The 24,476-nt window shown below is 40.9% G+C and overlaps 7 protein-coding genes across 9 annotated transcripts; 4 read left to right on the forward strand and 3 right to left on the reverse strand.

Annotated features, from left to right (window-relative positions):
* The first annotated feature begins 3,438 nt into the window (after positions 1-3,438).
* LOC108605170 (probable isoaspartyl peptidase/L-asparaginase CG7860) lies at positions 3,439-4,739 on the forward strand. The gene has a single exon (XM_017994755.2). It carries the CDS (start codon positions 3,576-3,578, stop codon positions 4,545-4,547), a length of 972 nt encoding a protein of 323 aa, XP_017850244.1. The 5' UTR covers positions 3,439-3,575; the 3' UTR covers positions 4,548-4,739.
* Positions 4,740-6,374: 1,635 nt separating this feature from the next.
* On the forward strand, positions 6,375-7,343 carry LOC108605185. The gene has a single exon (XM_017994777.2). The coding sequence runs from the start codon at positions 6,613-6,615 to the stop codon at positions 7,141-7,143; it is 531 nt and encodes a 176-aa protein (XP_017850266.1). The 5' UTR covers positions 6,375-6,612; the 3' UTR covers positions 7,144-7,343.
* A 404-nt stretch (positions 7,344-7,747) lies between these two features.
* Positions 7,748-8,969, reverse strand: LOC108605184 (histidine-rich glycoprotein). The gene is made up of 2 exons (XM_017994776.2): positions 8,826-8,969; positions 7,748-8,750 (listed from the first exon to the last, which is right to left on the reverse strand). The coding sequence occupies exons 1-2, from the start codon at positions 8,829-8,831 to the stop codon at positions 7,785-7,787; spliced, it is 972 nt and encodes a 323-aa protein (XP_017850265.2). The 5' UTR covers positions 8,832-8,969; the 3' UTR covers positions 7,748-7,784.
* A 2,514-nt stretch (positions 8,970-11,483) lies between these two features.
* Positions 11,484-13,565, reverse strand: LOC108605175 (ras-related protein Rab-40C). Of its 3 annotated transcripts, none has more exons than XM_017994763.2 (5): positions 13,389-13,565; positions 12,538-12,705; positions 12,251-12,444; positions 11,966-12,188; positions 11,484-11,904 (listed from the first exon to the last, which is right to left on the reverse strand). In XM_017994763.2, exons 2-5 carry the CDS (start codon positions 12,668-12,670, stop codon positions 11,687-11,689), a joined length of 768 nt encoding a protein of 255 aa, XP_017850252.1. In that variant the 5' UTR covers positions 12,671-12,705; positions 13,389-13,565; the 3' UTR covers positions 11,484-11,686. The 3 variants fall into 3 exon arrangements, with proteins under 3 accessions (XP_017850252.1, XP_017850250.1, XP_017850251.1); XM_017994761.2 differs by having other exon boundaries at positions 12,251-12,474; positions 13,389-13,563; XM_017994762.2 differs by having other exon boundaries at positions 12,251-12,474; positions 13,417-13,435.
* Positions 13,566-13,704: 139 nt separating this feature from the next.
* On the forward strand, positions 13,705-15,383 carry LOC108605159 (chitinase-3-like protein 1). The gene is made up of 2 exons (XM_017994741.2): positions 13,705-14,670; positions 14,735-15,383. The coding sequence occupies exons 1-2, from the start codon at positions 13,781-13,783 to the stop codon at positions 15,105-15,107; spliced, it is 1,263 nt and encodes a 420-aa protein (XP_017850230.1). The 5' UTR covers positions 13,705-13,780; the 3' UTR covers positions 15,108-15,383.
* A 529-nt stretch (positions 15,384-15,912) lies between these two features.
* Positions 15,913-19,676, reverse strand: LOC108605138 (TATA element modulatory factor). The gene is made up of 5 exons (XM_017994709.2): positions 18,846-19,676; positions 17,193-18,786; positions 16,870-17,134; positions 16,583-16,813; positions 15,913-16,526 (listed from the first exon to the last, which is right to left on the reverse strand). The coding sequence occupies exons 1-5, from the start codon at positions 19,447-19,449 to the stop codon at positions 16,308-16,310; spliced, it is 2,913 nt and encodes a 970-aa protein (XP_017850198.1). The 5' UTR covers positions 19,450-19,676; the 3' UTR covers positions 15,913-16,307.
* A 141-nt stretch (positions 19,677-19,817) lies between these two features.
* Positions 19,818-22,553, forward strand: LOC108605172 (E3 ubiquitin-protein ligase znrf2). Its single transcript, XM_017994757.2, has 6 exons — positions 19,818-21,154; positions 21,212-21,332; positions 21,399-21,494; positions 21,550-21,655; positions 21,716-21,793; positions 22,117-22,553. Exons 1-5 carry the CDS (start codon positions 20,669-20,671, stop codon positions 21,771-21,773), a joined length of 867 nt encoding a protein of 288 aa, XP_017850246.1. The 5' UTR covers positions 19,818-20,668; the 3' UTR covers positions 21,774-21,793; positions 22,117-22,553.
* Positions 22,554-24,476: the final 1,923 nt, after the last annotated feature.

Genomic DNA, 24,476 nt, shown 5'->3' on the forward strand with positions numbered 1-24,476 from the left:
AGTTTAAACAAAAGCTATGTACGCATAATATTTAAATATATATATGTACAGCTCTAATTTATTGTTTTTTATGCTTAGCACTCAAAAGTTGTCATACAAACATTTAACGCAAATCAAAGCAAGAACATGGCTACAATCAATTTTATAAATTTTAAAAGCGCTGCAGGTGCAAAAAAACATTATAAACTATAAAATACGCTTACTTAAAATTGACAGCAATAAAAATTATATAATATATTAAATTTGAATTCTAATCAATGCTTGTTTATGCACAAATTAAAATACCCTTTGACAAAGTGTATTAAAGTGTTTGGCATTTTTGCTAATGACAGCAATTTGCCGTTTTTAACTAGTTTTGCGTTTTTGTGCGAGGCAGCCAACAAAAATTCCATTCAAATTAAATAACGTGGCATCGAGCAATATAACTCATGTTAGTTATGCCATGGGCGTAGTCAGCATGTAACTTAGAAGGGGTTGGAGATATATAGAGAAGGATATAAAAGAAAAAATATATAAAGTGAGCTCTAGTAAGCAAGAGTCCGTCTCTTTCTCTCTCTCTCCGTCTCACTCTCACGCGCTTGCTCTCTCTCTATCTCTTTATCTCACTGTCTCTCTCTCTCTATCTCTTGCTCTCTCTCTTGCTCTCTCTCTTGCTCTCTCTCTCTTGCTCTCCCTCTCTTGCTCTCTCCCTCTTGCTCTCTCTCTCTCTCTCTCTCCTGCTCCCTATGTCTTTTGTCTCTCTCTCTCGCTCTTTCTCTCTTGGCTCTCTCTCTCTCTTGCTCGCTCTCTTTCTCTCTTGATCTCACTCGCTCTAAGCAAGCAAAAGTCCAATGCTGAACGATCAATCAGGAGGCTTCAGTCAGTCGCCTTCGAAACGTCCTAGCGAGCAGTCGCTTTATATTAAATACCAATATATGTAAATAAATTTTTGTGAATAACAATTTATTATTTTGTGACAGTCTACAAAGTGTTTATTGTTGGGTATGTAAATAAATTTTTGTTAATAACAATTTATTATTTTGTGACAGTCTACAAAGTGTTTATTTGAATTTAACAATCAATGTCAATCAAGTTAAGTCCTCTGCCTACGCTCATGTATCCATATATATAAATATATATATATATATATATATATATATATATATTTATTTTATATATCCATGTGGCCACTCACGGGCATGTTTGTGTAATTGAGAAATAAGCCCAATGGCCAAGCACACTGACAATACAAATAATAAATGTTTATGCGCGCATTTATTAGTTGTCGAACACAAAACATTCACAATCAAACAAATAAAAAGAAATTTCGCAAAAAATTATTGCGTATAAAATTCAATAGTTGAAATGCGCAATTGACATGTCAAAGTGAAATAAAATGTACAAAAAATTAATTTATATTTTTAAATTAACTGTAGAATCTACTACTAGTTCAAAAATCTACTTGAAGCGATATTTCCTTTGGAAGAGCAACTCAAGCTTTGTCCGTCCGTCTGTCTGGCTATCTGGCTGGCTGGCTGTAATCATTAAGGCACAAATGTATGTAGATTTGTTACGACTTCAATTGTTGTTGTCGCTCTTGTTGCTGTTGGAGAACAGGACATGGCCATGTTCAGCGTGCAACGGCGTGTCCTGGGCCGTGCGTGACTTTACGGCTTGTTTGTAGTTTGATGCAGATTGGCATCGACTTTGGCTACGGCCATGGTAACGGCAACGGCAACGGAAGTTTAGCGCAATGCAAGTGGAGCATGGAAAACGCTGCAGGCAGCAGCCTTCGCCTTTGTCACTGCATCTGAGAGCGAGCGAGACAGATAGACAGAGAGATGGAGACTGAGAGCATGGCCCAGTCATTGTTGTTGAAAAGCGCAGTCCATGTGCAACACCCAAGGCAATGCAAATATATGCACCATGTTGACATAAGTACATGCAAGCCCACGATAACGACGACGACGACGACGACGATGAGGCCAGTGGAGAAGCTGCCTGCTACAGTCAGAGCCCGCAGTTTGTTGGGTTGTGGGGAGGGGGTACTTGCAACTAGGCCATTATGCAAAACCCCAAGCCGTTCGTCCGTCCGTTGCAATTGGCTTGGCTCGTGTGACGACGACGCCTTCTATGCAAACAAACAAGCAAACAAAGCAGCCCCAGCGACTGGACCTGGGACGCATTGCATCCAACGCAGCCCTCACTCAAACAAAAGTTCATGCACTGCCAAACGGAACACCTCTAATTAGGCAAGGCTGAGCTCTGATTTTGGCAACAGAACTAATGCGCATAAGCTAGATCCAAGCCGCTTAGCAAGAAACCAAAGCAGCACAGTTTCCGCAAAACTGTAACGCACATAAGCAAATTTTGATTTACTCACTTTGCATATAACTGTAGCAAAAATCAAACGCCTTCAGCTGCTGCAACTCGATTCAGTCCATTAATTTCACTTTAACACTTTCACTTCACTACACTTTAACACGCACACGCACACGCACACGCACAAAAAAAATACAAAAAAATTCAAAGCTATTTGCTTGTTTCTCTTAATTACAGCGCAGCAGTCGCCATTTTGCTTTAAGTCTGGCTCTCTTTCTTTAAGAGCAATGCGCTCGCGCACACGCAAAAAAAAAGTACACAGTAATAGCTTTCAAACTGTCACGCGCGCATTTGCCATTCACGGCGCAGCTCAAACTGTATCGCGCGCCACTTTACACACACGCATTTAAAAGCATGCAAAACTAGCTTTAACACTAAAAATAACAACTACGCACATTGATAATACGCAAGTTAGCCGCGGCGCACTTGCTAACTGCCTTTTTTTGTATTAATTGTCATTAATTTATTGCACATGCACTCCGGCGATCCGACGCGCATTCGCCACTCACGGCGCAGCTCAAACTGTATGGCGCGCCACTTTACACACACGCATTTAAAAGCATGCAAAACTAGCTTTAACACAAAAATTAATAACCACGCACATTACTAATACATAAGTTAGCCGCGACGCACTTGTTAACTGCTTTTTTGTATTAATATTCATTAATTTATTGCACACGCACGCGCATTTGCCATTCACGGCGCAGCTCAAACTGTATCGCGCGCCACTTTACACACACGCATTTAAAAGCATGCAAAACTAGCTTTAACACAAAAATTAATAACCACGCACATTACTAATACATAAGTTAGCCGCGACGCACTTGTTAACTGCTTTTTTGTATTAATATTCATTAATTTATTGCACACGCACGCAGGCGATCCTTTCTATACACCCACACAACGATAGCCAAACGGCCACTGAAATACGATAGATCGATTAATCGCTGCACAAAATCGAAAGCCTGATCAGCAGCGCTGCCAGCTCGCTAGCGACAAAAGCTAAAAGCTAGCCATAAATAGCTAAATCTGCTGCTATGCGCTAGCAAAAAGCTACAAGCGCAGCGCTGGCGTGAGAGAGCAACAGCGGCGGATAAGCAAGTGCAAAATAAAAAGAGCGAGATAAGCGCCATAAAAACAAAGCAAGTAAACAAAGTGCAGAAACTGTGTGTAGTTAAGTTTTTTAAGTTAATTAACAACGCAACGTACAGACAATGCCACGTCCAGTGCTACTCATACATGGTGGAGCAGGAGATATAGGCGACTCGCGAGTGGCGGGCAAGTTCAAGGGCATTAAGGATGCGCTGCGCGCAGCTTGGCCGCAGCTGGCGGCGGGCAAAAGCAACGCCATGGATGCTGTGGAAACAGCAGTGCGCAGCATGGAACTGGACGAAGCCTTCAATGCGGGCTACGGCGCCTGCCTGAACACTGCCGGCGAAGTGGAGCTGGAAGCCAGCTTTATGGAAGGCCACGAACTGCGCGCCGGCTGCATTACGCTGCTGCGCGATATAATGCATCCCATAACTGTGGCACGTCGCCTGCTGGAGCAGCGGCGTCATGTGTTTCTAGGCGGCGAGGCGGCGCTCAAGCTAGCACTGAGCACTTGCAGCGAGCAGCTAGCACCAGGCAGCTTGGTTACGCCCAGCGCGCAACAGGCGCTGGCCGAGTTCAAGCAGCAACAGGCCAAGGGAGCGGATACAACCTATGCGCGCACCGAGCTGGATGCACTGCGCACAGATCCCAGCGGTGATACTGTGGGCGCTGTGGCGTTAGATATGCAAGGACTCATTGCAGTGGGCACCTCGACGGGCGGCATTACGGGTAAGTGGCCGGGACGCATTGGCGATACGCCGGTGCTGGGCAGCGGCACCTATGCGGACAATCTGATGGGGGGCGTCTCCACCACCGGCCATGGCGAGACGCTTATGCGCTATAATCTTGCCCAGCGCATTTTAGCCGCCATGCAGCATCAGCAGCTGTCTGCCCAGGCGGCTGCAGAGCAGGAATGCCAACGCATGACCGCACGCTTGGGCGGCACTGGCGGCGCCATTGTTGTTGATCCGCAGGGTGAGCTCGGCATTAGTTTCACCTCACGCCGCATGGCCTGGGGCTATGTAAGCGATGGCGTCATACACTACGGCATTAACCAGCAGGAGATGCTGCAAGAACCATTCGACTTGGCTTAAACAACACTAAGCACCTGCTTACATTACAAAGCTAACTGCTATGGCGAACAGCGAGTGCTTCAAGTGCTTACATTACAAAGCTGCCAGCTATAATTAACGAATAAATGTTTATTAATTCAACAAGTTTTATGCATTTAACACACTTCAAGACTGTTCCCAATTAATTTTCGATAAAAAACTAAATTATTTGAATTGATGTCTAAATTTACTTGCCACAGTTGGAAACTTACTAAATTTTCTTATTGAATTTTAATGATTAAGCAATCGACTGATTGTGAGATCTGCTGATAGGCTTAGTGGACCATACTTGTCATGCTATGAATATGCCGTTAGTTATGATAATAGCCTTTTAACCCCTTGTTGACATGCAGTGAGAGTGACGCTATTAAAGTTCACTGGCGCGCATAGAGGCAAAAGTGAAAATTGTCTATCCCATTGTGGCAAGACAATAAACAATATGCCACTAGCCGTTGGCATTTCCATTGCTAATTTGCATAAACAGATTTTCTGATTTCTGCTTACAATTGACACACACACACGCACACATACATATGCAGAAGATGCAGCAGCAGCAGCAGCGGCGCTTCGGCTTTGAGTAGCGCTAGTAGCCGCCTCACGTTTATGGCCAACATAATGAGCCAAAGCTCTTAGCTGTGAACCAGTTTAACACCGAAAACACGTCAACAAAAGCAGCGCCAGTGCCCCGCGACCTGTGGGCATTAACATTAAAAGAATTATTCTTGCTAAGTGTAGCATAAATCATTTATAAACTAACACACACACACACACGCACACGCACTCATGTGTGTTGACTATAAAAATAATATAGAAGAACTGAAATGCTAGCCAAAAAGCAACAGACAACAAACAAACAATAAACAACAATAAACATAGCAGTTAGTTTATACACATACTATATAAATTCTTTTTTTTTTTGTATTTTCATTACAAAGACAAGACTATTAAATGCACAGTGGTTAACAAGACCTCAAAAAAAATATTTACATACATTTTATTAATATATATATGATTTTAATGCACTATTTTTTATATAAAAAGTAACTATATAAATTTATAATAAACATTTGTATAGCTGCGCATAAAATAAATAAATTTGCCAGCTTTTTAAATTTTATAAACTGCAAAACTTGATTAAATTTCATATTAGATTTAAAATTAAATATTAAAACAATTTGCCAGCTTTTGAAATTTTAAAACTCCAAAATTGTATTAAATTTTATATCAGATTTCAAATTTATATAGCTGCATATAAATAAAACAATTTGCAAACTTTTGAAATTTTAAAAACTGTAAATCTTGATTAAATTTCATATTAGATTTAAAATTTATATAGCTGCATATTTAATAAAACAATTTGCCATCTAATGAAAATTTAAAAACTGCAAAACTTAATAAAATTTGATATTGGATTTCAAATATATATATATAGCTGCATGTTAAATAAATCAATTTGCTAACTTTTAAAAATTTAAAAACTGCAAAACTTAATAAAATTTTATAATAGATTTCAAATATATATATATAGCTGCATATTAAAGAAAACAATTTGCTAACTTTTGAAAATTTAAAAACTGCAAAACTTGATTAAATTTTATATAAGATTTTAAATGCAGTTATTTAATTTACTAATTTGTAATAATATTTTAAATGAATTAAATGCAGCTTCTCATATTATTTGACACTGTGTACAAAATTTGCGCTCGTTTTATTGCACTTTGCGTCAGTGTGCAGTTGAGCGCTTTGAAAAGCATGCGTCGAAAATTTTCTCTAATTAATTCATTTGTGTGTGTGTGTGTTTGAGCTGAACTGACTCTCTGACAGCGGTCGGCGGTCAGTTGTAGGTCTCTAGCGCAATGCGTCTGTCGGTCAGCGTCAGTTAGTGCAATGCCAGCGAGCCATAGAACAAGCTGCTAAGCTAAGCTGCTCGTCTTTCCATAATTATTTTTTGATAAGCGCTCCTTTTTTTTTAACGTTGAACTAATTATAAAAACAAAGTGCAATTTGTGATATTAAATTAAAGCGAACATGTGCAGTGTCTAGAGTGATGCGGCTGCTGTTGTTGTTTTGGTTGTCGTTGTGGCTTTGCTGCTTGCAACAAGCGTCGTTGTTGCCACCGCTGCGTCGCAACATAATCAAAGTGCGTGCCAGCGGCTTTCTGCCCTTCGAATCGGATCTGCTGCTGCCACTGGGCATACTGCGTCAGCTGCAAGCACAAGATCGTGCCTCCAGACTGATGACGCCCTACGACAGGTCGCAGCGCCCCAAGCCAAAGCCCAAGCCAAAGCAACAGGTGCGACTGGAGCGTGCGCGACTGCGCGATAATGCAGCTGGCATTGAAATGTATAATCTGATTGATGATGATGGCGAGCTGCTGCTGAATCTGCGTGTGCACAAGGAGCAGCAGCAGCCACTGCTGACGGCGCCACAGCTGGAGCGCACAGCTTGGCGTCCATCCAAGTGGCGACCGACGCCGCCCAGCAGCACGCTGGTGACATCCAGCTCACCACGTCCGCTGCCGCTGCATCAATATCTAAGCAGCAATAGTCTGGAGCGACGTCATTGGCGCTACGAGTAAATCCAATTCCAGTTTTCCAGCTATTTATTTATTTATTTATAATACACACACACACAATTTTGAAATACTACCCGCTGTTTATCGCTTATGGAATCGCTTATTAGGCTTAGGCTTAGGCTCGCCTGCAGCTTCCAACTGCAACTGTTTGTCAATAGTTTATGTTTATGTTTAATAAGCATGCATAATTAATAAGCAGCTACTGGCGCACACATATATCAATTATTAAATTATGCATTTATCAATATTAAATATTAAGCTGTTTATATAATAAGCCTCGATGCTTAATTTATGCTGCCCGCTGGAAATATTTATCGCGTGTAGCATTTGCAGTTATAACAATTAATTTGCTTATTAATTTATCACAACACAAAAAAAAAAAAAAGAAAGTTGCAAATTCTTAGCCGTAATCATTGTCTAGTTTACTTTTGTTCCCCACCATGCAAAACACACAAAATATATAAATTTTTTTCTTAATTTATTATGCATTTGTATTGTTTTTTAACAGGAAAAAAAATGATTTTTTGTTATATGGTAGGAAAAAAAAATTAATGTTGAAACTATAAAACTATTTAACAACAGAGGTCACAGTTATGACACAGTTCGAATCACAGAGCGCAACTGTAGTGCACAGCTGGGAGCGCTTATTTCCAGGCGCTGGGTGCTGGTGGCAAGTAGCTGTGACTTGGGGCAGACACCACAGGGGGCAAGTACTCGGTGTGCACGGCAACGGGCGCGGGAGCAGCCTCTTCGTGAATAACCTTGATGGTCTTCACCTCGTGATGGCCGCCAAAGCTGTGACCATGATGAGCATGGTGCACCACTGGTGCCTCCTCATGGATAACCTTAACAGTCTTCACCTCATGATGACCACCGAAGCCGTGCTCAACGCCGTGGGAGAAGCCATGATGCACAACTGGAGCTTCTTCGTGGATAACCTTAACGGTCTTCACCTCATGATGACCACCGAAACCGTGTCCGTGGGAGAAACCGTGGTGAACAACTGGAGCAGCCTCCTGGTGGATAACCTTAACGGTCTTCACTTCTTGATGATGATCGAAGCCGTGTCCGTGATGGATGTCATGATGCACCACTGGAGCTTCCTGGTGGATAACCTTAACGGTCTTCACCTCATGATGACCACCGAAACCATGACCATGTGCGAAACCGTGGTGAACAACTGGAGCAGCCTCCTGGTGGATAACCTTAACGGTCTTCACTTCTTGATGATGATCGAAGCCGTGTCCGTGATGGATGTCATGATGCACCACTGGAGCTTCCTGGTGGATAACCTTAACGGTCTTAACCTCATGATGACCACCGAAACCGTGTCCGTGGGAGAAACCGTGATGAACAACTGGAGCCTCTTGGTGAATGACCTTAACGGTCTTCACTTCCTGGTGACCGCCAAAGCTGTGACCATGCGAGATGCCATGATGCACCACTGGAGCCTCCTCATGAATGACCTTGACCGTCTTCACTTCGTGATGCACATGATGATCGTGATGATCGACATGGCCACCACCGATGCCATAACTGTAACCTCCACCGCCGCTCAGAATGCCTGCGGAGCAGGTAGCAACTAGGGTAACCAACAAACACACAAAGGTCTGCAAGTTGGAAATGAATTGAAGTGATTAGTTCAATATATTCCAAGGCTGTGCTGGGCTGCGTGCAGCGCTTACCTTCATAGCTGGAAGTTTCTTGCTTGGGGGGACGAAATCTGTGGAACTTCACGAAGCTGAAGATTGAACGGAGTTGAGTGAACTGATGCTTTGGTCAACACTTTGGCTGCCTTATATACGAGCCGGCGCGTTGGCTCAATTATGATTATGAGTCTATTTGGAGAGGGCCTTGCCCAATTGGCTAGAGCTTTGGCTATTGGCTTTCGCTAGCGGCGGCGCAGCTGTTTTGCTTTCGTCACTAATGCGCGGATTGGAAATGGCACAGAGAGCGGACGGGGTGAAGGGGTGATTGTTGGCTGAAATGTATTTTAGCCGCAAAACTGGCAACAAATTGACAAAAAATTTAAATTAGGCTTTAAAACCCGTTGACCAGCATTTTCATAATGAGGGCAACAAAAAATTTAAAAACAAAAACCCCGAAAGAGCGAGCGATGGACTAACGCCAGGCGTGGACAAACCGGTGCGATTAGGTAGGTCATGTCAATGCCAAAGCCGACAACAAGCTATTAAAACTCCATCACTTTCTATGGCTTGCCCTTCCAGCTTATTAAAGATCTCTGGTATATTTCCAAGAAGTCTGCATAACACTTACATTAAATTTGATTAAATGCGCAGCAGCTAATTTGCTGATAAAGTTCTCTGCATAGCAAAGTTTACTCTCTTATCTTAAGCTAACTGTAATAACAGCTGCCAAGCTAAGAGCGCAGCTCACGCTCTTTGCCATTCTCTCGTTCTTAGCGCTGCAGTCGCAGCTCCCTCAAACACACAAACACACACACACACACACACATGTATGCATACATTTCTAATTTCGTTTTGTCTGTATCAAAAAGCTTTTAACAGCTCTCATTTAAATTCACTTAAAAGCGAATTTGTAATTTGCCAATAAAGAAAGCAACAAAAACAAAATATCAACACCTTAAATAGCATAAGCAAAATTTCAGCAAAGCAAATAAATAAATAACTAATGCAAGCTTACATACCAACAATATAAACTATGGAAAAATTTATGCATAGATTAGTTTTTTGTTTTTGCTTTTATTGCTTATTTTATTGTTGTATGCTCTCTACCTGATCGGTTTAACCTATAACACTCATAAAGTCGAGCAGCTGCTTATGTTTAATTTAATCTGATTGACCAACATTTGATTTTATTTTTTTTTTATTGTTAACTATTGTGTAAAAGTATGCGAATTTTAAAATGCACATTCAGCTTACAACATTAACAAGTGGTTAATTAATTAAGCAGCCAATTTCTATTGTTTTATATATATATTTTTTTTATTGCGGTTAGTTCGTGTTTGTTCTATGACAATGCGCTTAAGAGGATTACCAATTAGCAAATCAAAGCTATTTATATAAGCATGTTTATATATATTTATAAAACAATTTATTTATATATATATATATGTATATACTTTTGTGGTAATTGAAATCCTTTAATACCTAACGTAATGCTTATCAAAATCGACCAATTAGGTTCGAAATTAATTTTAAATTTACTTTAATCCGCTGCCTTTCATTATTTTCGATTTAAGACATGTGTCTTAAATAAAATATTATTTTAGTAGTTATCAAATTTTATTTTATGCATAGACATCGACATAACATTATTTCTAAGCTCCCCTACATATAATTGAATTAATGCATAGACATCTCAAAAAAAAAATATTTCTAAGCTACTCCCATTTAAATATTAGTTACACACATATTTATATTCATTCCTAATCCAATATAACTTTACATAATTATGTACATATTCCAACTTTGAGCAGTTTGAGCTAGCGCCAAGGTAGCCCCTGGATTGGATAATGCCATAAAATTATATATATACATATGCAATATATTGCAAATTGCATTTTCATTTGCTTATGCTAATTAAGTGTTTGTTGATTGATGGACAAACCAATTGAATTTAGATCAATTGGTTAAATCTGTTACAATTATAATTTCTTTTTGGTATATATTATTTTTGCCAGTAAAGCATTTAAATATATATACAAAAAAAATAATGCTATAAAATATATATACAAAATGCGCTGAATGCTAGTGTTAACTTATAAGTTCTTGATTATATATTGAATTTAGAACAATTTCAAAAATCGTTACTACAATTATAATTTATATTATATGTTTTTTTTTTGATAATATATAACTGCTTTCTAAACTTTCCAATAATTCCTTTAAATTTGCATATAAATATATATGTACCCTCTAGCTTTCACTTTAAACTTGTTTGCTTCCCTGAAATAGAGTGAGATAGAAATATATATGAAAATAAGACAGAGATAGCATGCATTGCTTTTTGTTGCAGTTGTTCATCTTCATTATTATCATAATATCATACGTATGCGTTTTTGATTTGATTTTAATTACATACAATGCTCTGAATATTGTTTAACAAAAAAAAATTGACATTAAAAAATATCTTGTATCAGTATATCAGTGTATTAAATATTAGAATTATAATAATATAATAATATTAACAACATTACAGTTAAGGGGGGAATTTAAATTTAGTGATAAAGGTAAACATTTTAAAGAATAAAAATATGCTTGATTTTCTATATAGATATATATATAAAAATATGTATGTATGTGTGTGTGTGTGGTGTGTAAAAAGAACTTGCTTTGTAAAAAAATATATATATTAATAATCAACGCGTTCAAACGGTAATAAATATTAATGCTGATGACCAAAAGATTTGTAAGTTGTAATAGTTATGTTTTGGTGTGTGTGTATGTGTGTTTGATTGTGTGTGTGTGTGTGTGTGTGCTTAAAGTTACAAGTATAAGTAGAATAGTTTTTTACGCAGCTGCTGCTGCGTAGGCAGATCCGAGAACCGCCTTCGAGCCGGCAATCACGCGATCGCACAACTGTTGCGACTGTTGCTGGTCGGCGTCTTGCAGCGATTCCGACTCTTTGAGTTTTGTGTTAACGAATTATAGCACTGTGACGTGGTCAGAGCATAGGACTTGAGTGTCGACTTCACTGAGGGCGGCAGGTGCAGCGAATCGATTGCATAGACGCTGGTGCGACGCACTATGGTGCGGCAGCAGAGCTCCTGCAGCGACAGCACTGTAAAATAGAATACTATACTATAATAATTGATTATTATATGATTACTAAACTATTCCACCTTTATTGCTGCGCCATATATGCTCCATGCCGTTGCGATGCAGTGCCATGCGCGCCAATTCGCAAAACGATTCACGTATATTGAAATCGCAGAGCGGCGATATCTCAAAGCAGGACATGTTCTTGCGTGAGGCGTAAATCTCTGCCTGTTTGGCTGCCACCTGACGCTTGTAGGCCAAGTGCAGGCGATTGCCCACCAGCACTTTGGGTATGCCAGGCGCATGCTACAAGTGCAAAACAAACATTTAGCTAAGGATATTTCACTCTGAATGCGTTTAGCTCTTGCCTCCTCCACTTCGTGCAGCCAGCGATCGATGCCATCGAAGCTCCATTTGTTTGTTATATCGTATACTAAAATAATACCCTGAGCGCCGCGCGAGTACGAGCGTATAATTGTGCAGAAACGTCCTTGACCAGAAGTGTCCCAGATTTGTAGCTTCACACGCTTGCCCTCCAGCAATATTGTTGTCGTCTTATACGCTAACGTTTGAAATATATAAGAGTTACAGTCTGCACAGTTAAGTTCAGCCAGGCGTTAGAGCAGTTCATTTATAAGTTTCATTTGCTACTTACCATTGCCACTGCAGAAGGGACTCTCTGTGGATGGATCCTCGAGATTGGAGAGTATTTCATGTTTGCCCACATCGCTATCGCCCACCAAGAGCACCTTTAACAAATAGTCGTAGTCTTTTGTCATGGTTCTCATGTATAGAAATTGCCTGGGAGCCTAGCCAGCTGTAACTGCAATAATAATGACCATAAAACAAAAGCAGGTTAGTTAGCATTTTTAACGAGCTCCAAAGAATGTATGCGCCGTCGCTCTAACCGGTATGTGGAGTCAAATTGAAACCGAAGGTTATATACAAAAAGCATCAGAATGCAAGGTGCCAAAGTCGAACCACCGGCAGTTTATCTAGTGACTCATCCACACACACACACACTCACGCACGCAGACTTCTGCATATGCATACACATTTGCAAATATCATTGCGTTACATATGCAAATGGGCGTGATTGTGGCGAGCGACCAAAATGAAATGAGTAAAAGTGGCAATTTCCACTTTTCGCCGGTTTTTGAGCACCCCACACTTTAGGCTGCGTGCATTTGTGGGGTGGTAAACACCCAATCGAACATGCATATGCACAAGAGACACCTTAAGCGCCTTTTTGCTTACACACACACAAACACACATGCATATGCGCATATGCATAAGTATGTGTGCACATATTTGGACCAACAAGCAATCAAGTCTTTTGGGTGTGTTTTGTTTTGCACCGCAAGCGAGGCGACAACAATAACAACAACACTGCGCACACAAACACACACATACGTATGCATGTGCGTACACACACATACATACATATATGCTTGGAAAACCATGGGCAAATTATAAAAACAGTAACGAACGCTCTCACACACTTACACACAGCTTAATTGAGCTGCACACGTACGTGATTTGACAACAGCAATAGCTATTTATTTATAACACACTGTATTTGCATTTTTGACACTTGCAAATTTGCTTAAAACGCATAAAAAAATTATAGAACGCAGAAATTCGCAGCCACAATCAACAGACAGACAAATTAATTTACGCAGATACGCATTTGCACATGCAAACAGGGTTGCAACGCAGCAATATTCTCAGTATTATCGTCTGGGCCTGCGCAGTGCGCACTATCGATAGACAATCGATTTTTCCCCTTTGTTTTTTTTTTTTTCAAATAAGGCCACAACAACACTGCTTGCATTTGGCTTTGTTATTGTTATTGTTATCTTTTATCAGTTGATCAGTTTTGCAAAATAATAATAACAATGGTTGCCTACGAAAAAGTGCATCCGGAGCCAAAACAAAGGCATCGTTATTTTCATTATTGTTGTTTCCTTGCGCTGCTTTTTACTTTCATTACATTGTACACGTTTGGGCTATTGGCGCTAACTAAAAAGCAAGCGGACGATGCCGAAATCGCCGCATCAGCAGGCAAGCGTCTAGTTTGCTACTATTCTAGCGCAGGTCCTGCTAAGCTAAGCCTCTTGGATGTGCCCGGCAATTTGTGCACCCACATTAACATTGGCATCGCCAATTTGTCCAATACTACGTTGGAAATACCACCGGACTTGGCCGCAGTGCTGCAGAACGAGACTTGCCTGTTTCGCGAAAAGAATCCGCAGGTGAAGCTATTGCTATGGATTGGTGGCGGCGACAGCGGACATGAGTTTGCCGAAATGGTAGTGAATCATGAGACACGCAAGCAGTTTATACGCTCAGTACGTGACGTGCTGAAGCAGTATCCCAGCTTAGATGGCATCGACTTGGATTGGGAGTTTCCCAGCGCATGCGATAAAGAGCGCCAGCATTTTTCACAGCTGCTCTATGAGATACGCATGGAGTGGATACGCGAGAAGCTACCCGATAATATACTTAGCTTGGCAGTGGCAGCGCCAGAGGGCATTGCCTATTTTGCCTATGATATGCAACAGATCAATTTGTATGTGGACTATGTGAATCTAATGGCCTACGATTTTCATTTCTATCGCAAGGATATGCCCTTTACCGGCTTGAATGCCCCGCTCTTTGCACGCGCCAAGGAGAGTTCCATTATGGCCACCTTTAACATCAACTATACGGTGAACTGGTGGCTAAAGAATGGACTAGAGCCGCAACGCTTGGTAGTAGGCCTGCCCACATTTGGACATTCCTATACGTAAGCACCAATGAAAATGTTTGATTTGGCTTTGGATAACACATTTTGTCTATATGTTTTGCAGTCTAGTCAGTCCCTTCAATAGTCGCGTGGGTGCACCAGCCCGTGGCATTGGCAAATGCGGCGAAGCTGGCTTCACTACACTGACAGCGACCTGTGAATGCATCAAGACGTTCTTTGCGCCGAACTTGTACTTCGATAGGCAGACCTGTTCACCCTATTTGAGCGCTATAATGGAATGGATTTCGTATGAGAATGCAGCAAGCATTTCCTGCAAGGCTCATTATATCAAAGCAATGAACTTGGGCGGCATTATGGTATTCTCACTCAACACGGATGATCTCAAGAACAAGTGCGGCTACATGGGTCCGCGGGCTCATACGCCAGCGTTTCCGCTGGTGGAGACCGCCAAGCGCATTCTATTGCCGCATTACTAAGTCAAGGCTATGCTGCTCCCCCCCCGCCCCGCCCCTCCCATCCTGTATTAGTTTTTAGTTTAGATAAAACGCATAACGCATATGGCTGTATTATTTTTTATATTTGTTTTTAGTCAATCCTACCATTAAGCACGCACGGAGTTTTATGTACAGAGTATAATACCAACAACAAATTTTAATATTCTCTATGTGTACTACAACATAATACACTATATATGTATATATATATACGATATCAATACGTGTTAATAATGCAATAAAAAATCCTTAGATCAAGGTATCAACTGTGGCCTGCTTTATCAAGGTATCAACGTTGGCCTCTTGCAGTGGATCGCAGCCATAGCGCCACTCAATTGACTTGTAGGCCACAAATTTCTGTTTAAGCTGCAAAGATGGGAATATATGTACATAGCTAGTTGCATAGATTAGTTTAAGTTTAATGCTTACCGTTTCCAAATCATTGGTCATGTTGCAAATTTTGCCATCGAGCGCATCCCGTTTGGTCTGCAGCCGCGCGAGTGTCCAATTGAGATGAGCAAGCTCATCATCGCACTCCCTTAGCAGCTGCGATGCTGCGGAGAAATGGTCTAACATTGGCCCCAAAAAAAATATAAACACGTGCCTCAAAAACCCTCAATGAGAACACACAATTGTAGCCAAATGTTGTGAACGTAGCAACTAAATGTTTATATATAAGTGAGAAAAGCACTCAAGGAAGTCATGACTGCCTACGATTGGCTATAACTTTTATAATTCAGTCTTGGAACAAAATGTAAGTATTATTATGTACGAATATATAGTTTTATTTGCAACTATTTTACATAGAAAATAAACATATTGATTGCTATATACGATTTATTTATAAATAATAACGTGCATCTGCTTTCACTACCTTCATTGACCTTGTACCGTTAACTGTTTGTTTTATACATATATTTATATGTGTGTGTGTGTGTGTATATATAATTTAATTTATGTATGCATAAGTATATAAATAAAATTATCACAATCGATCAATATTCATAATATAACTAGAAATTTTTTTAACATGCAAATAATAATTACGCTGTGACGACAATGGATAATTATTTTTTATGGACTAAGTTGATGTATAAATAAGCAAAAGTAAAAACGGGCTGCAACGGGGGAATGGCTCCAAATGTCTTCTCAACGCCACAGACAATTCAGCGATCTTGACAATCATGTGCGCTTGGGAGTTGGATTTAAATTTGGTGGCGGCGCCGCTAGCAACTCATCGATTTGCAGCTTATAGGCCGTCTTAAGTTCAACTAAATCCAACTCCAGCTCCTCGGTGCGCTCCACCTTCTCGCCATACATCTGCAGCAGTGCATCATAGCGATGCTGTAGCTCCGCATAGCATTTCTCCATGGCCTCATATGTTACCATTTTCTCCTTGAGCTGCAAGACACATAAATGGGTGAGTATATATATAGTGCATAATATATAGGACTAACCGTTTCTAGTTCCATGGTTAGATTGGATATTTCGCCATCGAGCACGCCACGTTCGGCTTGCAGCCGTGCCAGCTCCCATTGCAAATGCGTAAGCTCACCATCGCGCTGCTTCAGCAGCGACTGCAAATGCTCCAGCATGCTGGTGTTGCCCGACATGAAGCTCAAGTGCACGCCTTGTATAATGCCCGACGACGGCTGGCGTCCGCTATTTGAGATGCATTCCAAATCATCCTGCAAGACAAAATGTTAGCTTAGCCATTGCTTGGAATATGTTAAGCTTAGCTTACGCCTTGCCAGTCAATTATGCCATCAAGCACTTCTTCGTTGGAAGCACTGTCGTCCACTAGACTAAGTGGTGGTGATGCATGCAGCGCTGGCTTGGACAACAGCTCACTGCTGGCTTTGACCGCCTCTATGGTTAACTCACTGCTGGGCTGATATGCGCGCTGCTTGCTGCGCTGCAGCTCCAGCTCCAACTGCTGGCACTTAAGTGTTGACTCCGCTGCCTGCGCCTGCTGCTGCTCCAGCTGTAGCTGCAGTGCCTGCAGTTGACTGCAATTAAAGTTGCATTAAATCTAAATTGCTAAATGCTCTGATTTATTGCTCGTACCTTTTGGCATCGCTCTCCTTGAGACTGGCGTCCAGCTCCTGTTGTTGCAACGTTATTTTGGCGCTCTCGGCTTGCAGCAGCGCATTGGAGAGCTTCTCCTCCAGCAGATTGCAACGTGTGTGCAACAATTGCTGCTTCTCCTGCTGCACCGTTTCCAGCTGCTGCAGCGAACGCAACTGTGACTCGGCGTCCTCGACTTTCTGCAACAGCTGCTGCTCATCCCTTTGCCAGCTGGCGCTGCGTTGATTGAGCGTCTTTTGCAGCGATTCGATTTGCCGTATGAGCGGCGTCGTTGTTAGACTTAGATCCTGTGTGCTGCTCTCGGCACGCGATTCGGCCGCCTCAAGGCGACGCATTAGCTCGCGATTCTCTTCACGCAGCTGCTGCTCCCGCTTGGCCATGTTATGCTCGCTTAGGCGCAGCTTTTCCCGCATGTCCGTCAGCTGTTGCACATACTCTTGATTTTCTGCCTGCATTTGATTTTGCTCATTACGCTGGCGCTGCTGCAAGTCCACCTTGACGCCATCAAAGCTCGACTGCAGTGCCGCCAGCTTCGACTGCAGATCCTCCAGGCGGCTGCGCTGCTCCGCATTTATTTCATCCACCCGTCGCTTCTCAGTGGTCATTTTGCCAACGGCCTCGATTTGAGTGCGCTCCATTTCCTCCTTGGCTGCCAGCGATTTCTTCAAACGCTCCGATTCGCTGGACATCGACGATAACAGTTCGGCATTCTTCTTGAGCAGCGTATCCGAAGTTTTCTCTTTGGCGCGCAGTTTCTTTATAATGTTCGACTGCTGCAGTATTTCCTTGGACAGCTTTTCGCCCTCGGACTGCAGCGCTGCGATCATCTCATTGCTCTCGGTCAGCTCGTCTTTGGGTATTTTGTTGAGCAACTCATCCTTGAGGCTGCGTATCTGTATGCGCAATGCATCCCGTTCACGTATGCTGGTCTGAAACTTTTTCTCCAGCGCCGAGAGACGCTGCACCGCTTCGTTGGCCTCATTGCTGTTGGCGCTGCTCCTGGCCGCCTCCACATGCGCGTTCAACTGCTGATTGCGCTCCAGCAGCTCCGCATTTTGACGCTCCGACTGCAGCAGTCGCTGTTCACGTGCTTCAATCACCTGGTTCAGTTCACTGATGCGCTGCACCAGCTTGTCCAGCTCCGATTGTGAGTCCTCTGAGAGCAGCGATATCTCAGACAGCTCCCGATTGTGTCCCTTGCTCTTTTGAATATGCAGACCATGCGTATTGCTTTTGCTCGCAGCTCCGCATAGCTCCTTGAATTTTTGAGGACTCGTGCGCGTCGCTGTGCTGTTCGTGCTGGAATCCCCGTTGGGATTGGAAATGATTTCAATATCTGACGATGTCGACGAATAGCTCTGATCCACCGTATCTAATGTTTTGCCTGGCGCCTCAGTGCTAAGCGGACTGCCAGCTGGTTCTGGTTTGATTTTGTTGCTCAGCTGCATTTGTATGTCCTCAAAACTATGCGTCGAGTCCGAGTCAGCGCCCGTGCCCGTGGCCGTACCCGTGCTCACATTAATGGCAGTTTGTGTGTCGCTAAATGCCATGGCCTTCATTGTTTTGGTTGAGTCTGCAAAGCCATAGAAAATTAACAATTAAAACATTTCAATCAATTATTAGAAAGCTTGCCATTAAGCTGCACCGCATGATCCTGATCGTCATGCAAATTAACTGCTGGCGCATCATCATCGTCGTCGTCGTCGTCGTCATCATCATCAGGTTCGGCATTGTCTGAGGTTTCGTTGCTGGCAATGATCACAATGCTGTCCGGCAGCGATGCTTCCGTGTCGGGAGACAGCTCCGTTTCACTGGCTGTTGTGGGCGCTGTTAGAAGCTCCAATGATGACTCAAGGGCAGCAGCTGGAGACTGTGGCGATGTGGGAGAAGGTGATGACAGCAAATCTACCGAATCCGATGTAGCCGACTGTCGTTTGGTATAAAGATGTGCACTGCCAGGCGTTGAGCTATCACTGCTGGCACGGGGCGGTATTGTTACCATTTCATTGGCATGTGGATTATCATAGAACGTGGCACCGTCAACATTGGATGTGGTCAATGCTGTGTTTGCTATGGCCGCTGCCTTGGCGCCAGGCGTGGATGCTGCGCTGTTGCTGGCAGTACCAGCGCTGCTGCTGCTGCTGCCGCTGACGACGTTTTCATCTGCCTTGTTGTCATCATCCTGTATATCGAGCGCCTCAATTAGTACTGTTTTGGCCTTTTCGAACCAACTCATGCCGCTGGTGTCTGTCCAAGTTATGGCTTATCGATTGCTGCAGCGCATTAACTTGTTTGATTTGGCTTTTATAAATCCAAACACATTATTGAGGGTTTCTTTTATTTTGCACTTGGTGTTCGTGTTGGCAGCTTCAGAGCTTATCGCAGCGATACATATCGTTGCAGAGTTATCGTTATCGTTGCAGTGCAAGCGAATACTTTGTGCTTACAATATGGTAATTACTCAGATGCAATAATTTTCATTAACAATTTCTGGAAATTTCGTTTAAGTTCTATGTTTCTTTAATTTGAATTATTTTCTAAATTTATCGATATAGTGCGAAATATCAGCCGTTTTGCGATTTGCATATTGTGGCGGTCGGCTAATAAATCGTGGTGGTCAAATGCAAAGCAAAGAGTACACATAAAACGAAAACGGAGATGTTAAAAATAAAGTAGCGAAAACGGAAACAATAATTTAAATTGCGAGTGGTAATCAAGCGGATTAAGCATAGTTACAGTCCCACACTAACTTTGGCTTGCGGGACAACACAAATAATAAACTACGCACCGACAACACAGAGAGAGAATCAGCACACCGACCGACCGACGTACATACGATTAACGCCTTCCTCCCTACGCTCCGCACCTTTGGCACCCAGCACACACAAACACACACACACACTCACTCAATCATTATCATCATCACATCACACAGGCAAAAAGGCACAAGGCACACATAAACACACACTTATCTATACACCGCATTAAAAAAAAAACGCCAACCGACCGTTGCTGCCCCTCAGCTGCACAGCCGCTGCACCTCATCATACCATACCCCCTTGCCATAAACTTCAACTTTGTTTGCTATTGTTGTCTGCTGCTGCTGCCATTTGTTTTGTTTCCTTAAATGTGAACGAACAACATACACACACTACTCTCCCACACACTCACGGACACACACACACAGACGTACGCACGCACGCTTACAAACTGTCGCGCGAAACACGAAGGAGCGAACAAAGACAACTTAAAAATAAAACTCAACAAGCAACAACAACAACAACAACAAGAACAGCCAGTGTGAGAAACAATAATACCAACAACAACAAAAAACAAAGCAAAAGTGCAATAGTGCTATCATTAATATCAGTGATCTCTTGAACGCGGGCGGGCGCACGGGGCAGGCAGCCGAGGGCTGAGGGCAGAGGCCGTGTGAGAAAAATCATTCGAACTCTATGGGTCAAAAGGCAAGCACACCAGCGACCAGCGGCCAACAGAGCCCACGCTCCAGAACATTCTCTAGCAGCTCAACTGGAGCTACTGCCACGGACACATCGCCACCGAATTCAGCGGTGGGTAACCGCGGTGGCGATGCCGGACAAGGATTCAATTTGCTGCGTACACTGCCGGGACTACAGGTGTATCATCATCAGCAGCAGCAGCAGAGCTCCACAACCATAGACCGACAACGAGCGCGTAGTCTCAGCTCTGTGCCGGATATACAACAGCAACAGCAGCAGCAGCAACAACAACAGCAGCAGCAGCAGCAACAACAACAGCAGGGATCGACAACATGCCCGCATACGCATCCCGCCGTCTCAGTCTCTGTGTCAGCAACTCCAAACAGCAACAGTTTCGGAGCAGCTGTGAACAACAACAGCTCGACGGTAGCCGCACAAAACTACATGCAACAGCGACGTGCTCTTGGTGATTCCATACGCGTATGTTATACATACTTTAACAATTTCAATATTAACCTTTGTTGTTGCTGCACGCAGGATATGACTGGCGCAAATATAGTCGAGAGCATTGTACTGGGCGCATCCGCAGCCTCTGCGAATGGCATTGGACGTGTCTATACAGCGACCTCACTTCCATCGCACATTTGGTCCTTTAATGGTTAAATATAGATTTTTGAACCCTTGAGCTAAGCCCCAAAGCTAATGCGGCGCTTCCTTTTTGCAGGTATCAAGTGCCCTGTGTGCAATAAGTTCGTATTGCCAGACGACATTGAATGCCATTTAGTGATGTGCCTAACAAAACCGCGTCTTTCATATAACGGTACGTAGCATAAGCCAATAAATAATATATATATATAATGCATAAATAATTGCAGAGGATATATTGTCGGACGCCAAAGGTGAATGCGTCATTTGCCTTGAAGACTTGAGTCCGGGTGATACTATTGCTCGTTTGCCATGTTTATGCATATACCACAAAGGGTGAGTGGATATTAAATGCTATAGCTAAGTTTTTTTAATAAATAATTGTTGCATTTACAGCTGCATTGATCGTTGGTTTGAGGTGAATCGCTCTTGTCCCGAGCATCCAGGAGATTAGTAAAGAAAAAATCGAATTAGGTAAAGCCCGCAGCAGCGGCAGCAAATTGATAAACATATGTTTTAGCTACTAAGCCCTAAGCTTTTATGTACATATATAACTAGCATATAGTATATATATTTGCTTGCATGCATGCTCTGGCATTTGACACACTTACACACACAGCGACAGACACACACACACACACACAGTTATCTATTTTACTGCTGTGCTCGTTAAGCCGTTTAAGAAATCTGTGCGCTTGTTTAAAACAAATTGTATTTCAAGTGGCCAGTGCGTAGTTGCTGGCGTTGATTGTTATGCTTGTACTGAAATTAATTAAATGTTTTGCTCTTATTTGCAGGATAGTAAACAAAAGGGGGGCCGTTAACCAGTTGATGCATCGAGAGAGCAGAGGCTACTATGAAAATTATAATAAAGCAAACATTTAATTCAAATAGAGAGTGGGATCGAGCTATCGATCGTTTGACCTACCGACCGACTGTTGATGGAAATCCAAAACTAACACAACCACACACACACACACGCATACAAATGATAAACGAAAACCACAACCAACCCACAAATGATAATAACAAGAGAAAAAAAACAAATGTTTATGTATTGTTGAGATGATAACGATGAGAGAATGATAATGATGATGATGATGATGATAATGATAATGATGTATGTAAGCGAAGCAACCAACCAACCAACAAAAGAATGTCAACCAATGTGATGTTAAATTTTATATTTTGTACTATGGATATGATGTAATTGTAATGTAATGTATATGTATGTATGTATTTATTATTTTAGACAAACTAAAATAGGATAAACACAAAAACAACAACAACAACAACTATATAAATTAACAGGAAAAAAACAACAACAACACAACACATACATACACACTATAAATAATTATTATGCTTAATTAGCAATCAAAAGCAAAGCAACCAAAAATTATACAACAAACTATTATAAACAACAAAAACAACAACAAAACACAAAGCAACATTCAATGTTAATTTTATACATATACTATATAATTGTAAATTTTCTTATGTATTTCTTTTTGTTTTTAACAATTATTTGTGTTTATCCGCAATGTTCGATACGTCATAAATTAGTTTTTAATTTTAATATTTATGTTATTATATATATTTTTTTTTTTTATATAACACCCTAGTTTGTTAAGCTCATGGTGTTTTTGTATTTGTTATTTTGACTATAAAAAGAAATCAAAAAACAACTAAAAAATATTGAAATGATTCACAACAAAAATTTTGAGAAAAAGTCATGTGAAAATTCTGGTCAAGCAAGCAGCTTTAGGCGAAAAATGCCAATAAAATAATTTATAATGTGAGCAAAGAAACGAAATTCGTATCATAAATTGTTAACATTTCATTTAAAACGAAATTTATACTTTATGTTATTCCAACACTGACTCTGCCGTGTTTAATCTCTAGAGTAATGTTTTTGTATTTGTTTAATACATATATAGAATATATAAGAGCAATTCATTTAATACAATTTGTTTTGACATTCAACAAGTGCATTGAAAATTACGGTTTCAGATATATGTATACCAGACTTGTTTAAGTTTAAGCAAACTATATATTGTGTATATTATTTGTAGCATTCTCATACTCACATTATAATTATTTTATTGGCATAGACATATAAATATTTAATTGTAATTGAACATTTGAAATGGCTCCTGTCCTAGACTAGGGAATCATAAATGGCCGTAATATACGTACGCACGTGTAGCTTACGTGATGTCTGACGTAACGTAAATAAACAACAACAAACTACATATGTAATAACGTAATAGTTTTATTTGCAACATATATGTAAATTACTTTTGTTAATCATTTCCTTTCACAGCGTCTATAAAACTTAAGTGTATATTTAATGTAATTTTCATTTATGCCTACCCTTATTACATTTTTTTCTTCTGTAAATGTACACACACACACACACACATACATACCTTAAATGTACTGTACATATTATATACACATAATAATTGTATAACTATATAGCGTTAGCGTTTGGCATTCGGCGTAATATTAAAGCTAACATTAATTTTAACAGCAAATATATATTGATATATATATATATATAAATACCACTGAAAAATGTTTAAAAGATGTGTGCATAACATTTCTTCATTTCACATTTTTTTTGTACATATGTAAACTGAAGAGCACACAACCAATATTTGTAAACATAAACAAAAACTCTGAAATCTTCAAAATGATAAACTTCAAAACTTTTTACACCCTACCCCCCTCAAGTGAAAATAGACGTAATAATGATAACGAATGATTACCAAAAGCAACAAGTGGCAACCGATGATAAAGTTAGAAAATAAATGAGTGATTATATATACTTATATAAACATATAAACAAGCAACGTTGTTTTTATTGTTGTTTTTATCAAAGGTGAAATGACAACAGTAGCAATTGTTTCTTTTTTTTATTATAATGCATAAAACCAAGCAAGATATGCAGAAAATAATAAACAATCAAGACAATTGCCTTGGCTATATGCAATACGTTTTATCTGATAAGCTCCGAGTGTAGAGTTTTATGCCTTATTAGACTCGTGAGCTGCATTTTAATAAAACTGCATTCAAATTTGGAAATTTTTAATATTTTAGCTTGCAAAATTTCGAAAAATTTTAAAAGTTGTAAAAATTGAATGTTGCAACA

This window comes from Drosophila busckii, chromosome X (genome assembly GCF_011750605.1).
Source record: "Drosophila busckii strain San Diego stock center, stock number 13000-0081.31 chromosome X, ASM1175060v1, whole genome shotgun sequence".
Taxonomy (NCBI): domain Eukaryota; kingdom Metazoa; phylum Arthropoda; class Insecta; order Diptera; family Drosophilidae; genus Drosophila; species Drosophila busckii.